At 41.5% G+C, this 20180-nt stretch overlaps 1 protein-coding gene across 1 annotated transcript; it reads left to right on the forward strand.

Annotated features, from left to right (window-relative positions):
* The first annotated feature begins 366 nt into the window (after positions 1 to 366).
* DCAF10 (DDB1 and CUL4 associated factor 10) lies at positions 367 to 19830 on the forward strand. Its single transcript, XM_044439561.1, has 7 exons — positions 367 to 770; positions 6849 to 6962; positions 13524 to 13721; positions 14939 to 15141; positions 15778 to 15888; positions 16224 to 16369; positions 17110 to 19830. Exons 1-7 carry the CDS (start codon positions 433 to 435, stop codon positions 17476 to 17478), a joined length of 1479 nt encoding a protein of 492 aa, XP_044295496.1. The 5' UTR covers positions 367 to 432; the 3' UTR covers positions 17479 to 19830.
* Positions 19831 to 20180: the final 350 nt, after the last annotated feature.

Genomic DNA, 20180 nt, shown 5'->3' on the forward strand with positions numbered 1-20180 from the left:
GTTGCCTTCAGCTGCTGCCGCTGTCCAGTAGTTGCCCGTTCGGCATTTCTCCGCTCCATCACCAAGGTCTCAGTTGCCACACAATAAGCGCCGCAGCTTACCACGAAAGGAAAGGGAGAAGGAACAGCAGCAGAACAAGGCAAGAGCGTTGTCCGAGCGCTAGACGTATACACGTGTATTGATTTTGCATCCCGTAAGGCAGAACGCGCGGGGAACTGGGCGTGACTTTTGAAGAGGCGGGTTCTGATGTGCGGCCGGCTTACCTGGCGGGAAAGAATCCTGGCGGTCTTTTCCTTCTGGGTGCCCGTTTCTAGCCGGCACCTTTTCGTGGTGCTCACTGCACCGGAAGTAGGGGGAGTTGGCGGTGGCGGCCGAAGGGTGTGTGAGAGGAATGTTGCTATTGCTGTCCGTGGCAGCGGGGCCGGGCTCGGGATGAGCTCGAAGGTGCGTTGGGTCCCTACCCCAGAGCGGCCGCCTCTGGGCGAGGGGGACCAGTCGCCGCCCCCACCGTCACTCTCCTGGACGCTGTCGTCGAAGTCACCCCCGGAGGCCTCCTTCATCAGCTCCTCTCAAGTCTCGGTGCCCGACGGGGGCCTGTTCGGTTGGATACGCGGGCGGCGCCTGGGCCATGGAGGCCGCTGCGTGGAACCGGCGCGGGATACGTTCCGGGCTATGACAGGACTCTACGGTGCTATCCAGCCCGCGGACTCGGTGTCCCCCATCACCCGTACACACGGCGCCGTCTTCAACCTGGAATACTCCCCTGGCGGGTAAGGTGGAGGGAAGGAGACGGGGTTGTTGGGCCGGAATCGGGTGAGCAGAGTGCTTACTTCTCGCTCCGCATCCCGTTGGAACGTACTGTTGTTACTCGTGAATCCCAATGTTGGACAGTTCCAAGTTTGGTCATTGAATTGCAGCATATTGTGCATCTTTATTCTGTTTTCCTTTAATCACGGGCGGAGAGGTCGAAAGCTTTCAGAGTTGAAACATAAAATAATGTCTTGAACCTACTTGCCAACATTCATTCTTGAATCTCAGATTTCTCTGGAAATACTACACTACCTTGTATCTTGCATCTTTATATCCCCTGTGGCAGTTGTTCGTTATGTGATGAACGCTATAAGAAAATGTTGGATTCATTACTCAACCCCATAAGGCTTGTGAAGTGTAAGCAAACGTGAAAGTAGCAACCCAATACTCAGAAACTAGATAAGGGCTAGTATATTTTGTACCACACTTAAAGCTTCTGTAACATGTGCTGTGCATATGTGTGAAACAGAAATGCAGTTGTAAATGAGCTTGTGCTAGGTTTTAAAACCAAATGATTGGAATGAAGGTAAATTCTTATTTCAAGTAGGGGTGTGTAGCACTTGTCCCTTGATTTCAGCAGGTTTGTGCTAGTCCACCACATGGGTTATATCCAATGTTAGACCTATCAAGGGTAGATTCAATCAATGGACCTTAACTTAGACTGGTAGTGAAAACTACCTTATATGTTGGACATCCATGAAAGAATTCTGATATTTGCAGAATTTTTAAGCATCTTTATGTATTTTTCAGCTTAATGTTCAGCATATAGTCAGTGTTGTCTAGTCATAGAATTGTTGGACTCAAGAGGTCCAGACTTGACACATTCGGGCCAATTAAGCACAACAAGGGTAAGAGGGTATATTTTATTCTGGAGAATAATGTTTGATCACAGTAAAGTGGCAGTCAACCTCAAGCACATAGCAGTGTCCCCTTTTAGATCCCAGATGAACAGGTAGCAATGACAGCTGCTTACTGGGTTGAAATTCCTGCTGTGATTGCACATTAGTATATTCATTGTACATTGGTACATTCCATGCTTACCTGGGAGGTTGGACTACCTGGAGTTTGGGCTGGGAGCTTCTGGAGAGGGATTCCCCTAAATCCCTGACCACATGGAGGCTCCAGTTACACTGATAAGTATGTGCCCAGGCTTAATGCTGGCCAGCCAGGTATGTCCTACAGGACCATTGTTCCTTTTAGTTCAATGTTGACTACATCAGCATTCCCAGACCTGGATAACTCCAGAGTTGACTACAATTCCCATCTTCCCTGACCATAACTATTCTGACTAGGTTGATGTGAGCCAAAACATCTGGAATGCACCTTACTGGGAAAGTTGTCCTATAAAATATACACTGTCCTCCACAGTGTCTGCAACCAAAATAAAGCAAATAGACATAAGAACTATGTAGGTGCTCTAATTTTGCAGAAACATTATTTTAAGTCAAAATACTGCCTGTATCTATGACGCCCACATTGTTTAAAGTGTACGTCATAAGGATTTGAGTGGTGTCAATACAGCAAACAGGTTAAACCAGCCCCTAGTCTTCCTTCTCTGCCCAACCTCTTTAGTTCAGTGTTTCTTCTCTTAACCTCTACCATCGTCCTTTCTATATACCTTTACCTTCCTGTTTCCCATTTTTCCCAGCCTCTGCTTTTGCTCTTTCTTCTCTCTCTACTCCTTTGTTGTGTTTTTTCCTTCCACCTCTCTTCCTTTACCCTATTTGCTGCCTCCACCTCTTTAGCTTATTTTCTACTAGTGAGCCCCCCCTGCTCCCACTATCCACAACCTGTATGGAAGCCATTTGTGATGAAGTCAGTTCAATTTCTTGAATTTCCAAATGGGCCTGTGGGTAGAAAAAGGTTGAGGGCCTCAGCTTAACTTTTTTTTTTTTTTTTTGCTCTTCTGGTTGAAAGTGTGTATGTGTGTGTGTGGTTTTTTTGTTTTGCCTTGTGTTTATATAGTTGAAACCTGAACTCAACATTCAAGTAGATTACTCAATGTTCTTCTCCTAATTCTAGGAAGTTGTATTCCATTGCTAAATATACACCATTACCACAACTCTGCAATGGTATTTGATCAACTGTTGCACCTTATCTGGGCAGCCATTGCTCATATAGTCAGCAAATTCTCCATGGTGTCTGGGATGTCAGTATTTTCCAGAATTTTTCTAATTAAGGGCATCATCCTATACATGTTTAGACAGAAAATATTCTGTAATGCCCAGCATTCCTGACTGGAGAATGGCTGGACTTTTAGGACTTTTTTCTCATAGAAATTGAATTGAATTGGCCTTCAGTATCTTATTTTATTGTTCTGCACATTAAGCTAACATAAAAAGTTGGTAGCTGTTTTTCAAGGTTATTAAAAATCTACTTATAGAAAAGGCTTCCCGACTGCTTGAAACCAAGATGGATAATTGTCTGATACTCCTTGGTGGGAGTTCTTGGATAGTTTTTTCACAGCAAGAATTTCTGTCCCAGGTAGTTCTGAATTTTGGGCTATATGAAAGCATGTGTTCTGATCTCATGTATAACTTACAGCTGGCAAATAAAGTGGAATCTGTTTTTGCACATATAACAAACATGACTTTTACTGTACCAGTGCTTTTACTGCTGTTTGATAGTATAGCTTGTTATTGAGGCATATTCATAACTTTTAAGGAATTTAGAATTTAAATGAATATTTGGAGATTTTATCTTGGCATCACAAGTTAAAGGTGCATGAAGACATTACCACCAGTCAGAAGTCATAGAATCATAGGAATCTCAGAATCATACCATTGGAAGGGACCTAGCAGGCCATCAAATCCAACTGCTTGCTCAGAGCAGGACTCAAGTCACCCATCCAGATTTAACCCAGCCTGACTCTAATTAGCTTCCAGGATTAGGCAGGATCAGATACAGACTAGGTCTATCTGCTGTTGTAAAATACCCAGAGAGCGCCTACTATTAAGCTGTATAAAAATGAATAAATATTCCCCATATTGCATTTCAGTGTTGCCCTGTGGTTTTGGTTTTTTAAAAAATGCAGTCTTTTCTTTTCTAAGCATTAACCAAGGGATCATCCAGTTTAGACATTCACTTCTCTGTAAGGAGTGGAGAGATAGATAGATAGAGGATATACTAAGATAGTGCAATAAAATAAAAAACATTGATTTTATTTATTAAATTTATATGACTGGCCATCAGCAAATAATCTCTGGATGACTGATAGATAAAAAATTACAATAATTTAATACAACATAAAAAAACTTACTTTCTAAAAGAGACTCCATTAAACAATTAGCAATTCCAGTTACAAAAACACACTAAATCAGTGAGAGCCCACAAATTATTTAAAAGGCATGGGCAAATTAAAATGATCATAAAGAAGGCACCAAGCGAACTTCTCTGGGAAAGTTACTCTATGGCTGGGCTGCTGCCACCACCAAAAAAATTCTGGTGGAGGATCATGGTAGGGGATCATGGAAAGAGCCTCTGAAGATGATCTCAGCGTTTAAGTCAGCAATCACAGGAGAAGGTGATTTTTCAGATGGAATTTACATTTTTATAGGTTAAAACCAGCCCTTGAGATTGGACAATGGACTGCGAGCCACTGTTGTTGATAGAGCACTGGTGCAATATCATCTAACTTAATCTTATAACTCTGTCTTGAATCAACTGCAGTTTCCAGATAATTTTTCAAGGCACCCCCATAAACAATTCATTGCTGTAGTCTGAACAGAAGGTTACTGGAGCATGGATAACTATGGCCAGGCTATCCCAGTAGAAGTACAGTCACAGCTGATATATTAGCTGAAGCTGATAAAAAGTGTTCCAAATGTCAGAAGCTACTTGAACCTTTAAGGACAATGCTGGATCTAAAAGCATCTCTAAATGCAAACTTCATCTCTTAGAGTAAGGATGGGCCCCATGTGGGTTGCAGGTGCCCCATTGCTCCCTCAACATCAGAAGAAATATGTCAATTCCAAGTCAAAATGTGGCTATATGGACACTCTATGGCCATTATGGAGTGTCAAAGGATTATATCTAGCTTAGGAAAAAAACCTAAATACAACCATTGTGGTCTTCTGTAGCATCATGTGGTTTGGTATTGAACTTTGGCTACAAATTGGCAATTACAGGGTTTTTTCCTAGATGGAGTACAGCCCACTCTGGGGACCTGAGAGTCAAAATGGCCCTCCAGACTTCAGGAAGTTGCATACTCCAGCTTTAGGGGGAGTGCATACCCTTCAAGTAGAGGGTGAATACTCCAGTGGATAAGCCACTTACCAGCAGTACCTCCAGCTTGCCTGAACAGTCTTTTGTACTCATCCAGTCTGTTACTTTGCCCACAGACTTCTATGCCTCTCCTAAAGCAACAGCATTTCTGACATCCTCTGCATAAATACCTGTAGCAAAGGAGAGCCCATCCTCTCTCAAGCAATCTGTTCCACAGGTTATGATGAGAAAGTTTCTCCTAAAGTGGAAGTGGGCAACTTATCGCCTTCTAGTTGTTTTAACCTATAACTTACATGATCTCTGAGTACTGGCTCAGCAAACTATGGCTGATAGGAGTTATAAGCAAATACATATGAAGGCAACAAGCTGCCACCCCTGCCCTAAAGTTAGCCAAATATCACTGTCCTTGCAATTGCCAATCATTATTTCCAGTCCTGCCCCAATCTGTTTCATCTTCTGCATGACAACCCTTCAGCCATTTAAAGTGAATGATCATGCTCACACCCCCTTAATTTTCATTTCTTTAAGCTTAATATATTCAGTTCTTTCAACTGTTCCTTATAGGATTGGATTTCTTTTTGTCATGGAGACCCCTCTGGTCACTCTCCTCTGAACACGCCCTTTTTTTTCAGTGTCCTCCTTAAAATAAAGTACCTGTAATAGGACACAGTACTCAAGCTATAAAACAGAATGAAACTATTACTTCTCATCAGCAGGAGAGAAGGTTTCTGTTAGTCCAGCCAACCCCCTGCTCCTTAAAAGTATGCACATAAAATGTGTTCTGTTATTAATATTTGATTAATTGATTGGGGTCCCAGATATATGGTATATGATTGTTATATAGAGTGGAAGAATTGTGTGATCTGAGAATATTCAGTTTTATCAGCCTGGGACCATATAATAAAATTTCTTAAATAAAGTGGGAAAGTGAATATCTACTGATTTCTCTAAAAGTAAAGTTGGAAGTATTTATGGAAAATAAACTACTGTCCAAATAAATGCCAGGGTGTCATTTGGACGAAATGTGTTAAGTTTCTTTATGCAGATTTTGTACAGTGCCGCAGCTGACTGATAGAGCAATCTCCTGAAGCAGAAAGTAGCTTGGGATCTTCTGAGATATCTCTAGGTGATTTGCATTAGACCAGCAGGGATTTTTGATTCCCAGTTATTTATCAGAGCAGTAACAAAACATGACTCCCCTGCTCAATAAATCATATTACTGAAATGAAAAAACTTGGAGTGGATTGTGTGGAAACACTGTGAACGCTTTCAGTTTTGGTACTCAGAACAAATTTCTGGACTTAGAAATCTTTAAATCTAACTGTAAGTCTTTAGCACCAACCTCTGGCTGATGCATCTTGGGATTCTAGTAAAACACACAGTCGATTGCAGAAGCCTGAAGTCTGTCCACCCCTTGCTTATACATACGTCTTCCCTTGTCTAGAGAGCTCCTATTCTCACTGCTATTCCCCTTGAGGGGAAAAGAAAGTACTTTCCTATTTAATGTTCCTTTGATAGTAGTGAATGTGGAGCTGTTTCTGCTGGAATATCAAGAAACTACTCTAAAACAGTTGCTATCCCATTACAGTGAAGCAAATGAGAAAATTAATTTGACCTTTTTTTTTTTTAAGGAAAATTCAGTAAACAGAAATTTTACAGAACATTCTGTGAAGCAGCTTATTCTTTGAAAGTATTCTTCATGTTTCAGCTCAGTGAATAAGTGTGACTTTCAATAAGGAAATGTCTTTTTCTGTCTTTGGAGCATTGATTTTCTTGATGTGTAATACCCTGCTTTTCTTTCCTTTCTGATTCAGGTCAGTGCTTACAGTTGCATGTGAACAGACAGAAGTCCTACTTTTTGATCCCATCTCTTCAAAGCACATAAAAACTCTCTCTACTGCTCATGAGGACTGTGTAAATAACATCAGGTTAGTCTGCTGGGAAATGAAAATAAGTTACATGTATCTAGAATGCCAGTATCTATATTGTGCAGCTCTAAAATCCATGATAGATAAGGTTGAAGCTCTAGTGACATGCATATTCAACCTATTACTATTACATTGCATGTATACCCTACCTTTTTCTTTCTGCAAGGAACCCAAGGTGGCCTACAAGATTCTCCTCTTCTCCATTTCTTCCTCACAACAACCTTGTGAGGTAGATTAGGATGAGAGTGAGTGAGTGACCTGGTGAGCTCCATGGCAGAATGGGGACTAGAGCCCAAATATCCTAAGTCCCCAGTCCAATACTAATGCATACATACATGTCATTGATAAGTATTAACTTTCTTTGCCTGAATCCAAGCCAGAATCCAAATTACTATGTTACAGAACTTATCAAGACCAAAACGAAAAACCAGCGGCAGCTCCTCTTTAACTAGCCCATCAACTTTGCTTAACCCATCCTTGAATTTGGTTTCTTGGTATCATGCTGGCTTGTGATGGAACCTAAAGAGCTGGCCTTTTCACATATACTTTTATGATGTGTGATTTCATCAGCAAACAAAACAACATGGAAACAGAACTGACACAAAGTTTGAAATTACCCATCAGCATTGACCCTCATATAAAACCATAGGAAAAAATGGTTGGGCAAAATTTCCACTTGAGGCTTCTCTGGTCTAGATTTAGTTAGGAAATATTAAGATCTAAGCTTTTCCAGGTAGTTATGTGTGATTATAAATTGCATTATCACTCTTTGACCACTTTTTCAAGAAAGGCAATGTCCAAAAGTCTCTTTTCCCAGCTTTCAGCTGATGGTCCACTTGTAGATTTCTGGACTGATGTGATTGTGCTACAGTCCAAAAGAATGTTAGTAAATCCTTATGCTTGCATTCTCCTGCAAAGAGGGACACTAGTCCCAGTTCTGCTGTTTTCCATATGTCCTGTTATGCTTCTTGTCAATTGAAATATCTCTACTCTACCACATAGATGTAAAAGTTTCTTTCTGAGTACAGCCTCTTGAGAATTGGAGGCTTCTCCATTTGTAAATATATAGCTGATCTTTACTTGTGTGAAATGCCACCTCTATATTGTTTAAATTGCATTTTTACACAGCTTGGATGATATTCACACTGTTATCACAAGTACTATACTCTTATAATACCTGGACATCATTGCATGGCATGCCTTTTATCCTGACTGCAACATAATCTCATTCATTAAAAAAAGCCTGCCTTCAAATTTCTAACAATTATCTTGGCTGTTTGGAAAGAACCTTTCTGTGAACAAAACCGGGACAAGATTGGATTTAGAGTTCCTGTGAGAAGAACTTGGCTCACACAATACTCCTGCTTGGAGAAGATGGAGGTGAAGCTGATTGTGGCTGATTCCTCCTCTTCTTTTTTGCAGCTCCCTGAAAAGTTATTCCAGCAGGTTGATCCTCTGGAACAGAGAAGGAAGTGGTGCTGGGACTGAAAGGGGAAGAAGGAGAGAGAAAAATTGCCTCCCCCACTCATTCCAGCTGAAGCTTCTGCTGGATCTCAGTCCCTTCCACTTTCATTCATAGAAAGGACGCTCTGGAACCAGCCTGGAGTCACTTGGTATCTCAAAGATTTAACAGATATATTACCAGCTAAGCATTTGTGTCATTGGCCTTTAAAGTATGCCCTTAATTACAGTTAAGCCTAAAATAATCTTGATGTAAATAAGTGCAAGAGATACCCTAATGCTATGCATCTTTGTACGCCCGGAGTCTTTAAAGGGCCATAAGGCTCTTTGTTTTGCTTGCAGCAATGAACAAATACTCCTCTGGAGATCGTTCTTCATGAAGCCGGGAATGTGTATATGACTGCTAATGAGCTTCTTCTAATGTCATGTATCACTTTCTGCAGAGATTCTTGGTGATAATGACTCTCCAGTCATACTCTTTAAGCCACATAAGTACTGTGGGCTTTGTCTTAGAATCTAGAGATTATCAGATTGAACCGGTATTGCTCTGAGGGAATTAATAGCTAGATTCAACCATAGACAAAAGAAAGTAGGCTGTTGAAAGTCTGAATTAAGAACAGAAAGGTTGTGCACAGAGAACTTGCATTCTACACCTCAGATAACTTAGGGAGACAAGTAAAATGTTTTCCTGTTTCTCTAGCATATATATGTACATGTTTTTCAGATGCAACATTTAATACTTCAACATCATAGTGCTTCCTGAGTGTGCAAAGCATTTTGCTTTTATCTCCATAATCCTGTTATTGAGCACTGTAATTTAAAGAAAGTTTCAAGTTAGGCCAGTACTATTATCACTATATAGTAGATGAGGTGGATGGGCAGCTGTGACAAAGTAGCTTGTCTGAGCTAAGGCGAGACTTGAACCAAGGTCTTAAAGTGCACAGTCTTGATCATTCCAGTGCATTCAAGATTATATCTGTGTATGTTATTGAGCAGAACAAACCCCACTGATAGAACAGATTTCTCCTTCATCTCCCTTCACATATCTTAAATCTCTGAAGGGGTTGGGATGGTGCAAAGGAGAGGAAAAAAAATCTTGTTGTGTGACAGGAAGTCAGTTTGTGCAGAATTGGGCAAAACCTCCGGAATGAGCTTTTTCAATTTTTTGGGATCCTTCTCTAGTAGAATAAAATGATAATAGAAGAGTGTTGATTAAATGAGAAGTAATGGATGGCTGTCTGGGGAGCCTCAGAGGGCTAGATTTGGCCCTTAGTTGAACCAGACTTGGTCCACAGGCCTGCAGTTCAGCACCCTCGCCATGGAATACAACCTTGCAAGTAATGACTAGAGAGGTCTGCCTGGCGCCGTCATTATACGCTTTTCAAGACCTTTTTATTTAACCAATATTTTAAAGTTAATTTTAATGCTTTATTTATTTCATTTCAAGTATGTTATTTTATACTCAGTCGTGGTGTAGCCAATTTATTTATTTTAGGATTGGTGGGGTTTTAATGTTTGTAAACCACCCAGAGAGCCCTCTGGGCTATTGGGGTGGTATATAAATGCAATGAATGAATGACTAGGCACTCCCAAGTAGACCGGTAGTAATATTGCCATGTCAGTACCCTTGTTCACACTAGCATAGGATACAGCTATATTGTGTAGGCTGACGCTGTGCTCACAGTAGGGTGTTTGGCATCCAGCACAGTCCTGCCTGGACTTTTGTTGCAGGACTTAAACCCCTGAGCACATCCAGTGTGGGGTGCCAAGTGCAGCAGAACGCTCTGTGCCACCTTGCACTTGGCTGCATTTCATTCAGCCATTTTTGGCAGTCCAAGTGAAGCCTCGGAGAGAGGGAAGGAGCCTGGGCTACTTTTTAGATAGTAGATAACGTGTAAGCCATTGGTCCCAGTTTCGTCACCACCCCTCCACCTGACACGCCCCGTTAGCCCTCTCTGTGGCTAATTTCCCTCCTCAGAGAGGCAGCGAGCATAGTTCTTTCTGCACTGACTGAGGGGGACTGGGAGCTTTGCATTCAGAGTTCCAGTTGTAGAATCACGGGACCTTGGAGCTGCATCTTCAATTAGTCCTGTGGCTCTTTCGACATAGTTAGGAAGCCATAGGAATGCACCCTCAAATGCTTTAGTAATTTTTTAAAAAGATGTTAACAATGGGATTTATTTATTAGATTCATATCCTGCCTTTTTCTTACAAAGAACTCAAAGCAGCTTACCAACTTATCCCCACAACAACAACCCTGTGAGACATGTTGAGCTGAGAGTCTGTGACTGGCCCAAAGTGACCCAGTTGGCTCCATGACTGGAAAGGGATTGGAATTCAGATTGCCTGAGTCCCAGTCCTGCACTCTCACCTACTACACCTCACTGGCTCTCATGTAGTAGGGTAGAACCTTGGAGTTCTTAATATGTGACTTGGTAAATAAGGGAGAAGACATTCCTTCAGGTAGTTTTGCTCCAAGCTGTTTAGTTTTTAAATGGTAAAAACAACACTTTGGATTAAGCCAAGGCAGATTATAGTTTTGATCAATGAATAAGAATCTAATCAAAAAGCAACAAAAGTGCAAAATTGGAATCATTTATTTGACCAAAATATAGAATTTTTGAAAATTAGCAATTGGTAGAAAATGTAATGGCTACAAATAATAAAGCTAAATAGCAAACAATTGATAGTGATTTAAAATATACAGTAAGTAGAAAATGATATTGTTAAAATTTGATCTTGGCCAGAACAATCACATTTATTTATTTATGCGATTTATATCCTGCCTTTTTCCTTCAAAGGGTTCAAGGCAGCTTACATCTCCTCCTCCATCTTATCCCCACAACAACAACCCTGTGAGGTAGGTTGGGCTGAGAGTCTGTGACTGGCCCAAAGTCACCCAGTTGGCTCCATGGCCGAGCGGGGACTAGAACCCAGATCGTCTGAGTCCCAGTCCCATGCTCTTACCACTACACCACACTGGCAATTACCAGTAAAACAGCAGTTTGTGTCAAGGGAGGTCCTTTGAGTGGATTCAGAAGAAGTAACAAAAGAATCCTTCTTTACTAGATTCCATGTGTTAAGGATGCAATCTGGTAACCTCCCAACATCATCCGGGAGACAATGGCATTTTTCAGAGTCTGAGACACTATTGTGTCCCCATGTACCTACTGCAGAAAGAGCTGCACTGGTTGTCGCTCAGTGTGCTGCAACGGTTGCTGCTGTCACAACTGGGCCTGGGGGTGGGGGGAGGGTGGAGTGTCACAGAAGAGGCTGGAACTGAGGAGTTACACTGTGACTTGTGCCTTGCACTGGGTATGCATAAGTCCCCGAGTTCAGAGGCTTATGAGCCTCTGTCTTACGGAGCAACAGGATTGTGTTCATCAAGAAGACTGAATCTCAAATTCAAAAAATTCCAGTGGATAACATCTGTAAAATTGAATGACTAATCTGAAGTCCCAGCAATGTATCTCTTTGTCATTAAGATGATTGTACAGGTTTTGATTTTAAAGTCTTTGGGAATCATTTATTATTGTTTTTACACTGAATGATCAAGTCTTTTTCATGAATAGCTGTAGTTAAGTTTGAGGTTAGAGGCTATTATTGGAATCTCTCTACTTCAGGAGAAACTATAGGTCAGGTATATCCTTTCACCATTCATCTTGTCCCTGGTGCAAAAGCTATTCATAAGATTTTTCCTGATTTGTCATCTAATAGGTTGATAGTTCCTTGATTCCACATCTCAGCTAGTTAGTTATTTCCCTAAAACCAAATCTCATGCACAGACACTAAGCAAGGAAAGCTAATTTTAACATGACTGAAGCTTATGACTTAGCCAGCAGTTTCCAAAAGCACCATCCACGTTGCTTGATGTAGTTGCCATTTAAACATTTGGTTGGATCCAGGCTTGTGGGCTAAACTTGTATTCCAATAAATTTGTTGTGAAATTTAGTCATGAATTAGTCCTGCTGATTTCAGAGCAGACTAAGTGCAGTTTGGTTAGTCTAGATCTAACTCACTGTCCTAGATAGAGCTACAGTGATCTGTAGTTCAGTGGCAAAGCAAATGCTATGTGTGCCAAAAGGTTCTAGGTTCAGAATTTGCCATCTTCAGAGAGAGCAGGGGGAAACTCCTTTTTGAAATCGTGGAGCCACTGCCAGTCAGAGTAAGTAGACTCAGTAGACTCCGTCTGAGAGAGCTTTCTGTGTTCCTACTGTGCTGTGGACTCTGTTGTAATCTTTCTATTTTTTAGAAGAGACATTCTTCCTTTAAACCCTTTTGCCCATATCTAAACAGAAGTTTATTGCACAGAAGAGTTTCTCAGAGGAGTAGCAGACTTTGACAGAGAGAAGTTAAGCATCTTCCACAATGTGCAATTATACTGAAAATGTTGAAGTTTTTGGAGCTTGATAGCCAGTGTGTGTTGAAGCAATTCTGAAACTAAATAGAGGAATGAGTTTTGATAACCTTGTAAACTTCTTCAGACTTCTTAAACCAGTAGCTTTTGAATGTTCATCTCTACTTTGTTTCACGGTTCAGGGTGCAGTCGTGTTTAAGCCATCATAAGCCCCAAACGCTGAAGTTATGCTCATCCCATGCAGGGTGGGATGAGCAGTGGAAGCCATCCAGCACCTCATCCTTGTGCCCTGTATTTTCAACAGGCAAGCTTTTTTGCCAGTCTAGAAAAAGCATTTCAGACTGGGAGGGAAGGAATAGCTCATATCCTGGCCTTTTCAGTCTGCTTTCCAAAATGGCCCCTTTCCCCCTTCTCTGAAATTGTGTTTCGGATCTCGGAGATATAATTGCTGTAGTTTTTTCTGTACCAGCAAGAGGAGCAATGGATTCTGAATTCCTCCTTCTGAGGTCAGAGTGATGCCTTGAGCCTCAGATCTATTAATCTGAAATATCCTATGGCCCCACAGATGCTATCTAGGGACATAGGATGCTTCTTAAGATGTTTTGAAAATACTTGCCTAGGAGCTCTCTGTACATATTTGTCAGTATCATCACAGTACTGCTCTTTGGCACCCAATGTTAGGGAGATTTGGAATATATTTCAGAATATTAAACAACCTATCCCACTTTCCATCTTATTTATAGGTTTCTTGATAACAGAATGTTTGCAACTTGCTCTGACGATACCACCATAGCACTTTGGGATCTGAGGAAGCTAGATTCAAAAGTGTGCACTTTACATGGCCATACAAGCTGGGTGAAGAATATTGAATATGATACTAATACAAGATTGTTAGTGACATCTGGATTTGATGGAAATGTTATCATTTGGGATACTAACAGGTGAGCAAATTTGGCATTGATGCTTTTCTTGACTAGACTTTTTGGAAAGGAGAGATTCCTATTCATCTGTGTCTTATCTCCAGACTTGTTAATTGCATAAAGACATGTAACTATGTCACTTGGGTTTGCACAGGCCTGGTTCATCAGCAGAAGACAGATGTGCTCTATAGATGTGTGGAGGAAGAGGAAGAAGAGGCGGAGGAGGTCAACATTTGACTCCACCATTATCAATAAGCCAAATGTCCCAATTAAAATCAAGTAACTATGCTGAAATGTGCACAAGTTACTTCTGAGCATGACTACCTGAAGCAAACCTTTAAACTTCCAGAGTATGAAAAGGAACCAAAATGCTGATAGCTGCATGGCAGTTAGAACTCTGTACACTTAACAAATCTGGTGGCTGGAGGTGGTGATTGAATTGTCATTAATGTACAATATTGAAACTGTCCCAACGTACAAGTTTAGTATAGTCCAGATTTCCTTGTAGAGATTGGAGGGAGGATTGTAGAAAAGGCCATTCTGCGGCTTGATCATTTCTGATATTTACATCAAAGCATTTCGTGTAGCCAGGGATGGAGATGCAAACTTCTCTCCACCTTAGCTACTCAAGTGGCCTTGTCTTGCAAGTTGAGCCAGTCTGCAACTGTTCTTTACTTGGAACTTACAGTCATGTAGGCTAGCTTTGACCAGAGTGAGTCTCTTCCCTTTTCCCATGCACTTTGTGATGGAGACGCTGCTTAGAAGCTGTGGAGCAGATTCTCTTGGCTGGGTTTGAGAGCCAGAGAAAGTGCTGTTTCCAGGCTAAAACTACTTCTGCATCTGAGTCATCTGCCCAAGGTAGTCCATTACCATTGCCAAAATGTGAAGTAGCCCAGCCTTTCCTCTTACTCAACGTTACACAGTTTTAAGATAAATGCAACCTTTAAAGAGTAGGGTAAGAATTAGTATTTTAAAAAATACGCGTTACTGTATTTGTAAACAATAAAGAGCTTAAGTAGAACCTGTGGAAATTATGTGTTTCCTCAGTTGCAGCTATTTCATGTTGGTATATCTCATAGCACTGAAGGAACTAGGTTCTCTTGAAAACCATTCTGAGACTTAGGTAACCAGAAATCCTGGATCTCCTTGTTTATTGAGGAGAATAAAAGGAAGAGACTGGAATTCTTTAAAAGAGAGGATGGCAGTGGATGTGATTTGAAATGTCTCTCTTTCTCCAGGTGCACAGAAGATGGCTGCCCTCACAAGAAGTTCTTTCACACCCGTTTTCTCATGCGCATGAGGTTGACCCCAGACTGTTCCAAAATGTTGATCTCAACATCTTCTGGGTATCTCTTGATATTGCATGACCTTGACTTAACCAAATCTTTAGAGGTTGTCAGCTATCCTATTTTAAGAGCCAGGAGAACTACATCCAATTCAGGTGAGTCCATGTGTTTTGTGAAATACATCTCTGCCATATGTATTGTTTGTCTAGCAAAAGATACCTAGGGTTGGGGCTTGGTGCTGTCCTAACTGAATGAATTAGCCAACCTGAAGAGCTTTTTCATGTTGCAGAGGATTCCTGGGATGCTCACAATCATGTAAAGTTCCTGCTGTGACTTTCTATCATCTCATATATGAACTGAATCAGATCTCTGGACCTGATGCCCATGGCTACCCATTGCAGTGGATTGTGGGTAGTGGTGTAATAAAGCTTCACCACTATTGCTCTCTTCTTAAAGTACTTGGACTTCTTTGAACAGAGTTTTTGAATTATTTCCTTTAAAATGTTTATATTGTTTAAAAAATGTATATCCCATATTTCATGGGGCCTGTACAGGGCTAGGAGAGATAACTGTGTTGATGTATAATAACCTTACAAATAAGCAACTTGGTTATTATCAGACACCAGAGAAGTGCCTAAATAAAGTCACCAGCCCCACTAAAGTCTTTGAATTCTGACATGAGCATATTTCCACAGAGAACAGTTGCAAGTGTAAAGCTAACGGATTAGAGTGATCAAACAAAGTGGTTTTGGTATATTTGGTTTTACTTTGCACTCCACTCCTCTTTCCAGATCTGGTGTCTGCCACCTCATCCAGTCCTAGGAGTGCTGGGTCACCTTGTCACCAGGGAGAATCAAACCCAGTGTCTGAGAAACATACGGTACGAGCCACCCAACGAGAAGGTGCGTTAAACCAAGAGTTGAAACACATGGATTATATGAGCAGGGGTACCCCAGAAACTAAAAGCCCCTTTCTGCCTTCAGATTAAATTATGACTCTTCACTGAGACTAGTTCATATGTGCATGCTGCCTTTTGATAACTGTTAGAGTGAGCAATTGCCACTGTGTGTGCAGAGTACTGGACTAGTTGGACTTTTGGTCTGATCCAGCATAACTTTTCTTACGTTCTTAATTGATTTACAAATGCAAATGAGCATAGCAACTTTATACTCGCTCATGCATTCCATTGGGAAGTGAGAGACAATGGTGACTGTTACTTATATTTTCCGTTCCCTAGGTGGATCTCCACGCAATAGTCTCGAGGTTTTAACCCCAGAGGTTCCTGGAGAGAGGGATCGGGGAAACTGCATTACATCGCTGCAGCTCCATCCCAAAGGCTGGGCTACTCTTCTTCGATGCTCAAGTAACACTGATGACCAGGAGGTAAAATGGGTGCTGGCAATGGTGCACATGTATGTTGAGCAGATTGAAATATACTGGAGTTCTCTTGTGCTATTAAAATGTCTTACTGAAACAGGAGTGAACTGCTGTTTTGCTGAGAAATTCCTAGAAATGTGGGATTTGCGCTAGCCACCATAACTTGTCAACTGTGTGTCCAGCTCTAATTTTCCGCTGCAACATTTGCCATGCTTAAGATCAGTGCATGGATGCATGTCATGGATGCAGCATTTGGACATTTTATGACAAGGAGAAGCCTGTGACTTGTTTAGTGTCTGCTACATTGTCTCCTTTATCTTTAAAGCAATCTTCATACTTTGTTTCAATTCATAGAAGGATTCAGGACAAACAAAAAGAATCCTCACCCCATGTTTAATGAATGAAATAAATTACCACAAGATGTGCCAGTGGTAACTAGGTTAGATGGCTTTAAAAGTGGGCTTCAGATTGTGTAGGATAGGTCTTTGAATGACCATGATAGCAAAACGGAGCCACTGTATTCTTCTGAACTCTAGCTATAGGGGAAGAGCAGCAGGTCATTGGCTTTGTGTCCTATTGGTAAGTGTTCCACAAGCCACTGGATAGCCACTTACGGAATGCTGGACTAAATAAATTCCTGCTGTAATCCAGCAATTATAACTAGCCCCATTCTAGGACCCACACGCGTGGGATGAAGTAGTAGCTACCAGTGTGCTCTAATTGTAACTTTTCCCCCCTTGCTGTAGTGGACTTGTGTCTATGAATTCCAAGAAGGTGCCCCAGTTCCGTCGGTTTCCCCTCGCTGCTCCCTCCGATTGACTCATTGCATCGAGGAAGCCAACGTTGGCCGAGGCTATATCAAAGAACTCTGTTTCAGTCCAGATGGCCGAATGATTGCCTCCCCACATGGCTATGGGATTCGCTTGTTGGGATTTGACACCAAGTGCAGTGAACTGGTGGACTGCTTGCCCAAAGAAGCTGCCCCTCTGCAAGAGATTCGCTCACTCTACTCTCACACCGATGTGGTCCTGACCACCAAGTTTTCTCCAACGCACTGTCAGATTGCCTCCGGGTGCCTTAGTGGTCGCGTTTCTTTATATCAGCCAAAGTTCTAGGCACCTCTTGCCTTGGAAGGAACAACCCAATGTTTGTTTTTAAATTACTTCAGTTTAGTTGGAGTGTTTTAAAAAAAGAAATCTTGTAAATTTGGACAAGTACAGAGTTACTCTGATCCCTGGACTTAAACATGGGCCCAAGTTCACTCCTTCCCTTTATGTGAGTGAGTGTGTTGTGACTCTGAATTCACGTATCAGACTACCTTTCTGGTTCCATCTATGTCGTTTGGATATAGCACCATGGCACTCGTAAACCTTGATTTTCCACATGACTCTTAGTGCAAGATGTTGAATGGGCTTCAGAGGAGAGCAAGCACTCAGATAAAACCCGTGTGCTTCTTTGCCTCAAAGTGCTGGACTTCAGCCCTTTGGCCTGGCCTCTTCGACTTTTGGATTTTGCTGTATTGCTGTTTTTTTCTTATACGTGATGGAGCACTTCACTTGCATACTAGATAAGACACAGCTAGCAAACGTGTAATTTCTTTGCAAACAACTAAACAAAATGCTGTCTCTACTTATTGGTATTGTTCTGCGATAGTTCGATCTTTTGGCTGGTATTCCTAAAAATTATACACCACAGATCCCTTGCCCCCTTGCTGAATAAAAGACTGGAAGTATAAACTTCCTTGGTTTGCTCAAGGAAAGGCTTCTTAGCTGAACAGTTTAACATCTTGCCCTAGTGAGTCTTGTAAAGGAGCTTCTTCAGTACTGTTAATGGACATAAGAATGGAGTATTGCTTGATCACTAGGTATGTGCCCAAACACTAAGTTTACAATCCAGCAGGAAGTTTTCCTTCCTGAGCCTCAAGTAGAATGAAGGGAAGCTGTGTGTCACACAAGCTTTGGCAGAGCCTCCCAGTCATTTGCATGAGACATGTGGAAGGGGACTTCCTGCAGAAACGTGTCTGATGCCCACTGGTGGGTCTGGTCACTGTGACAGCCTCTGGGGTGGAAGAAAATCATTTTAAATGTAATGAATGTTGCTTAGTACTATTTCCATTGACAAGCGGACTAAGGCTAGTGGGCCTCTTATTGTGCCTTGCAAGCCACGAAATTACGCTACTCTGTCTGAGAGAGAACCTAGTGCAGGTATGCGCCTAAGTTAGATGCGGCCCAACAGCTATATATGAGAATTCCTCAAAAAGTTTTGTTCAGATGAGTTTTCTCCTGTGGCAGTAGTAACACATTTTACTAGTGTATTGGCACATCTTTTAGAAATATTTCTGCAGATGTACATTAAAATAGCTTTTAGCTGTGCTTTTCCATTCCAGACACGTATATGAAATAAAACTGAGAAGTTGTATTTTTATTTTTTGGGGTTTGTCCTTGAAAAAACAAGGTGTAAATACCATAGGATTTCACTAATACCTCTTGTTGAATGTGTTTATGTGAATCTGCACTACCATTTCACCCAGTCGGTGGGCATGGCAACAGGAACTTTGAAGATGAGCCAGGCTTGGGAAAGCCAAAGTGGAGGGTCACTGAATTTCCATTGAGTGTGTAGTGCAGGCTGAGAATTGGTCGTGGAGCACTCATTTCAATTTTCCATGCACAGCTGCACACAAATAAGGTCTCAGTTCACTGGGTTCCCTGAATGCTCATATGAATGCTAACGTGTATTTTGAGTCTTCTGTTCGGAACTTCTAAAACATGCTTCAAAAGATCCAGATAACATCTCCAGCAAAGCCATTGCTATGGACAAATGTGGGGTCTGTCACTATGATCCAAGCAACAGGACAGCTTTCAAGGAGTGCGTGTTGGTCCACTTCCACCAAAGACATTCAACATCCTGAAGTCATCTGTAAAGGTGATATTTTGCATTCACCAGGGGTGGGGGATAGTTGGGATGTAGTACTTACGAACTTGGTGGTAGAAACTACAGTTCTAGGAGACCTTTGCAGCAAACTTTTGGAGAAGTCGCATGGAAATTTCATATCGGAAATGCTCCATTGTGGTGGTCTTCGACTCCACAGCAGTGCAACAAATGCAGAAGGGCAATGACAACTGAAACAGCCACCACTCCAAGATTTAAAAGCTCGCTACATCCATTATAGTTCTCTGCTTTCTAACTATCTGTAAGATTAAAAGCTCATCTCTATGGCATCTAATGATGAAACCCTGAAAAGTTACGTGACACGGTTGATAGACCAAAAAGTGATGTTTACAAGGAAGGCTATTTGGAATGGAAACGTTGGTTTTAATTGCAATTTACTGCTGTAGCTTGTTTTAATTAGAAGGGTGGGATATAAATTTGTAAGATCAGTGGTGAAAAAGTGTAATTTTGCTGGGAGACTATATTGAGAAGTGTTCACTTGTATGATATTTGGCTAATAAACTATGTTTGCAAACACTGTTCTGACAAAACTTTGATTGGCTCTCAGAGCAGTTGCTGTGTGTCACTCCCACATGAAGATGCTACTTCCTGGAGTCCGTGCCTTATGTGAGTAGAGGCCACAGCCCACTCTCGAGGAGCGTGCATGGCAGTTGGTATACATACAAAAAGCCCCAGGTTCTGCTTCTCTGATATGTATGTAACTCAAATCAGATACAGTCTGAAATGTCAGACAATACCAACAACTCTTGTGCGGTAAAGCCTGGTCACTCTATCATTGACCTGGACAATTCCACAATCTAGATGTCTGTCTTAATGGCAAGGCTGAAGAAATTGTTAGGCAGTTATCTAAACTGTCCTGAGATGTTTG

The sequence above is a fragment of the Varanus komodoensis genome, unplaced genomic scaffold (assembly GCF_004798865.1).
Source record: "Varanus komodoensis strain SLA01 unplaced genomic scaffold, ASM479886v1 scaffold35, whole genome shotgun sequence".
Classification (NCBI taxonomy): domain Eukaryota; kingdom Metazoa; phylum Chordata; class Lepidosauria; order Squamata; family Varanidae; genus Varanus; species Varanus komodoensis.

Bases quoted from the DNA above. Each gene is read 5' to 3' on its own strand.
- DCAF10 (XM_044439561.1), top strand. From the start codon at position 433: ATGAGCTCGAAGGTGCGTTGGGTCCCTACCCCAGAGCGGCCGCCTCTG. The intron at 13,722-14,938 runs GTGAGCAAATTT...CTCTTTCTCCAG, and splicing joins ATCATTTGGGATACTAACAG to GTGCACAGAAGATGGCTGCC. The intron at 15,889-16,223 runs GTGCGTTAAACC...TCCGTTCCCTAG, and splicing joins ACGAGCCACCCAACGAGAAG to GTGGATCTCCACGCAATAGT.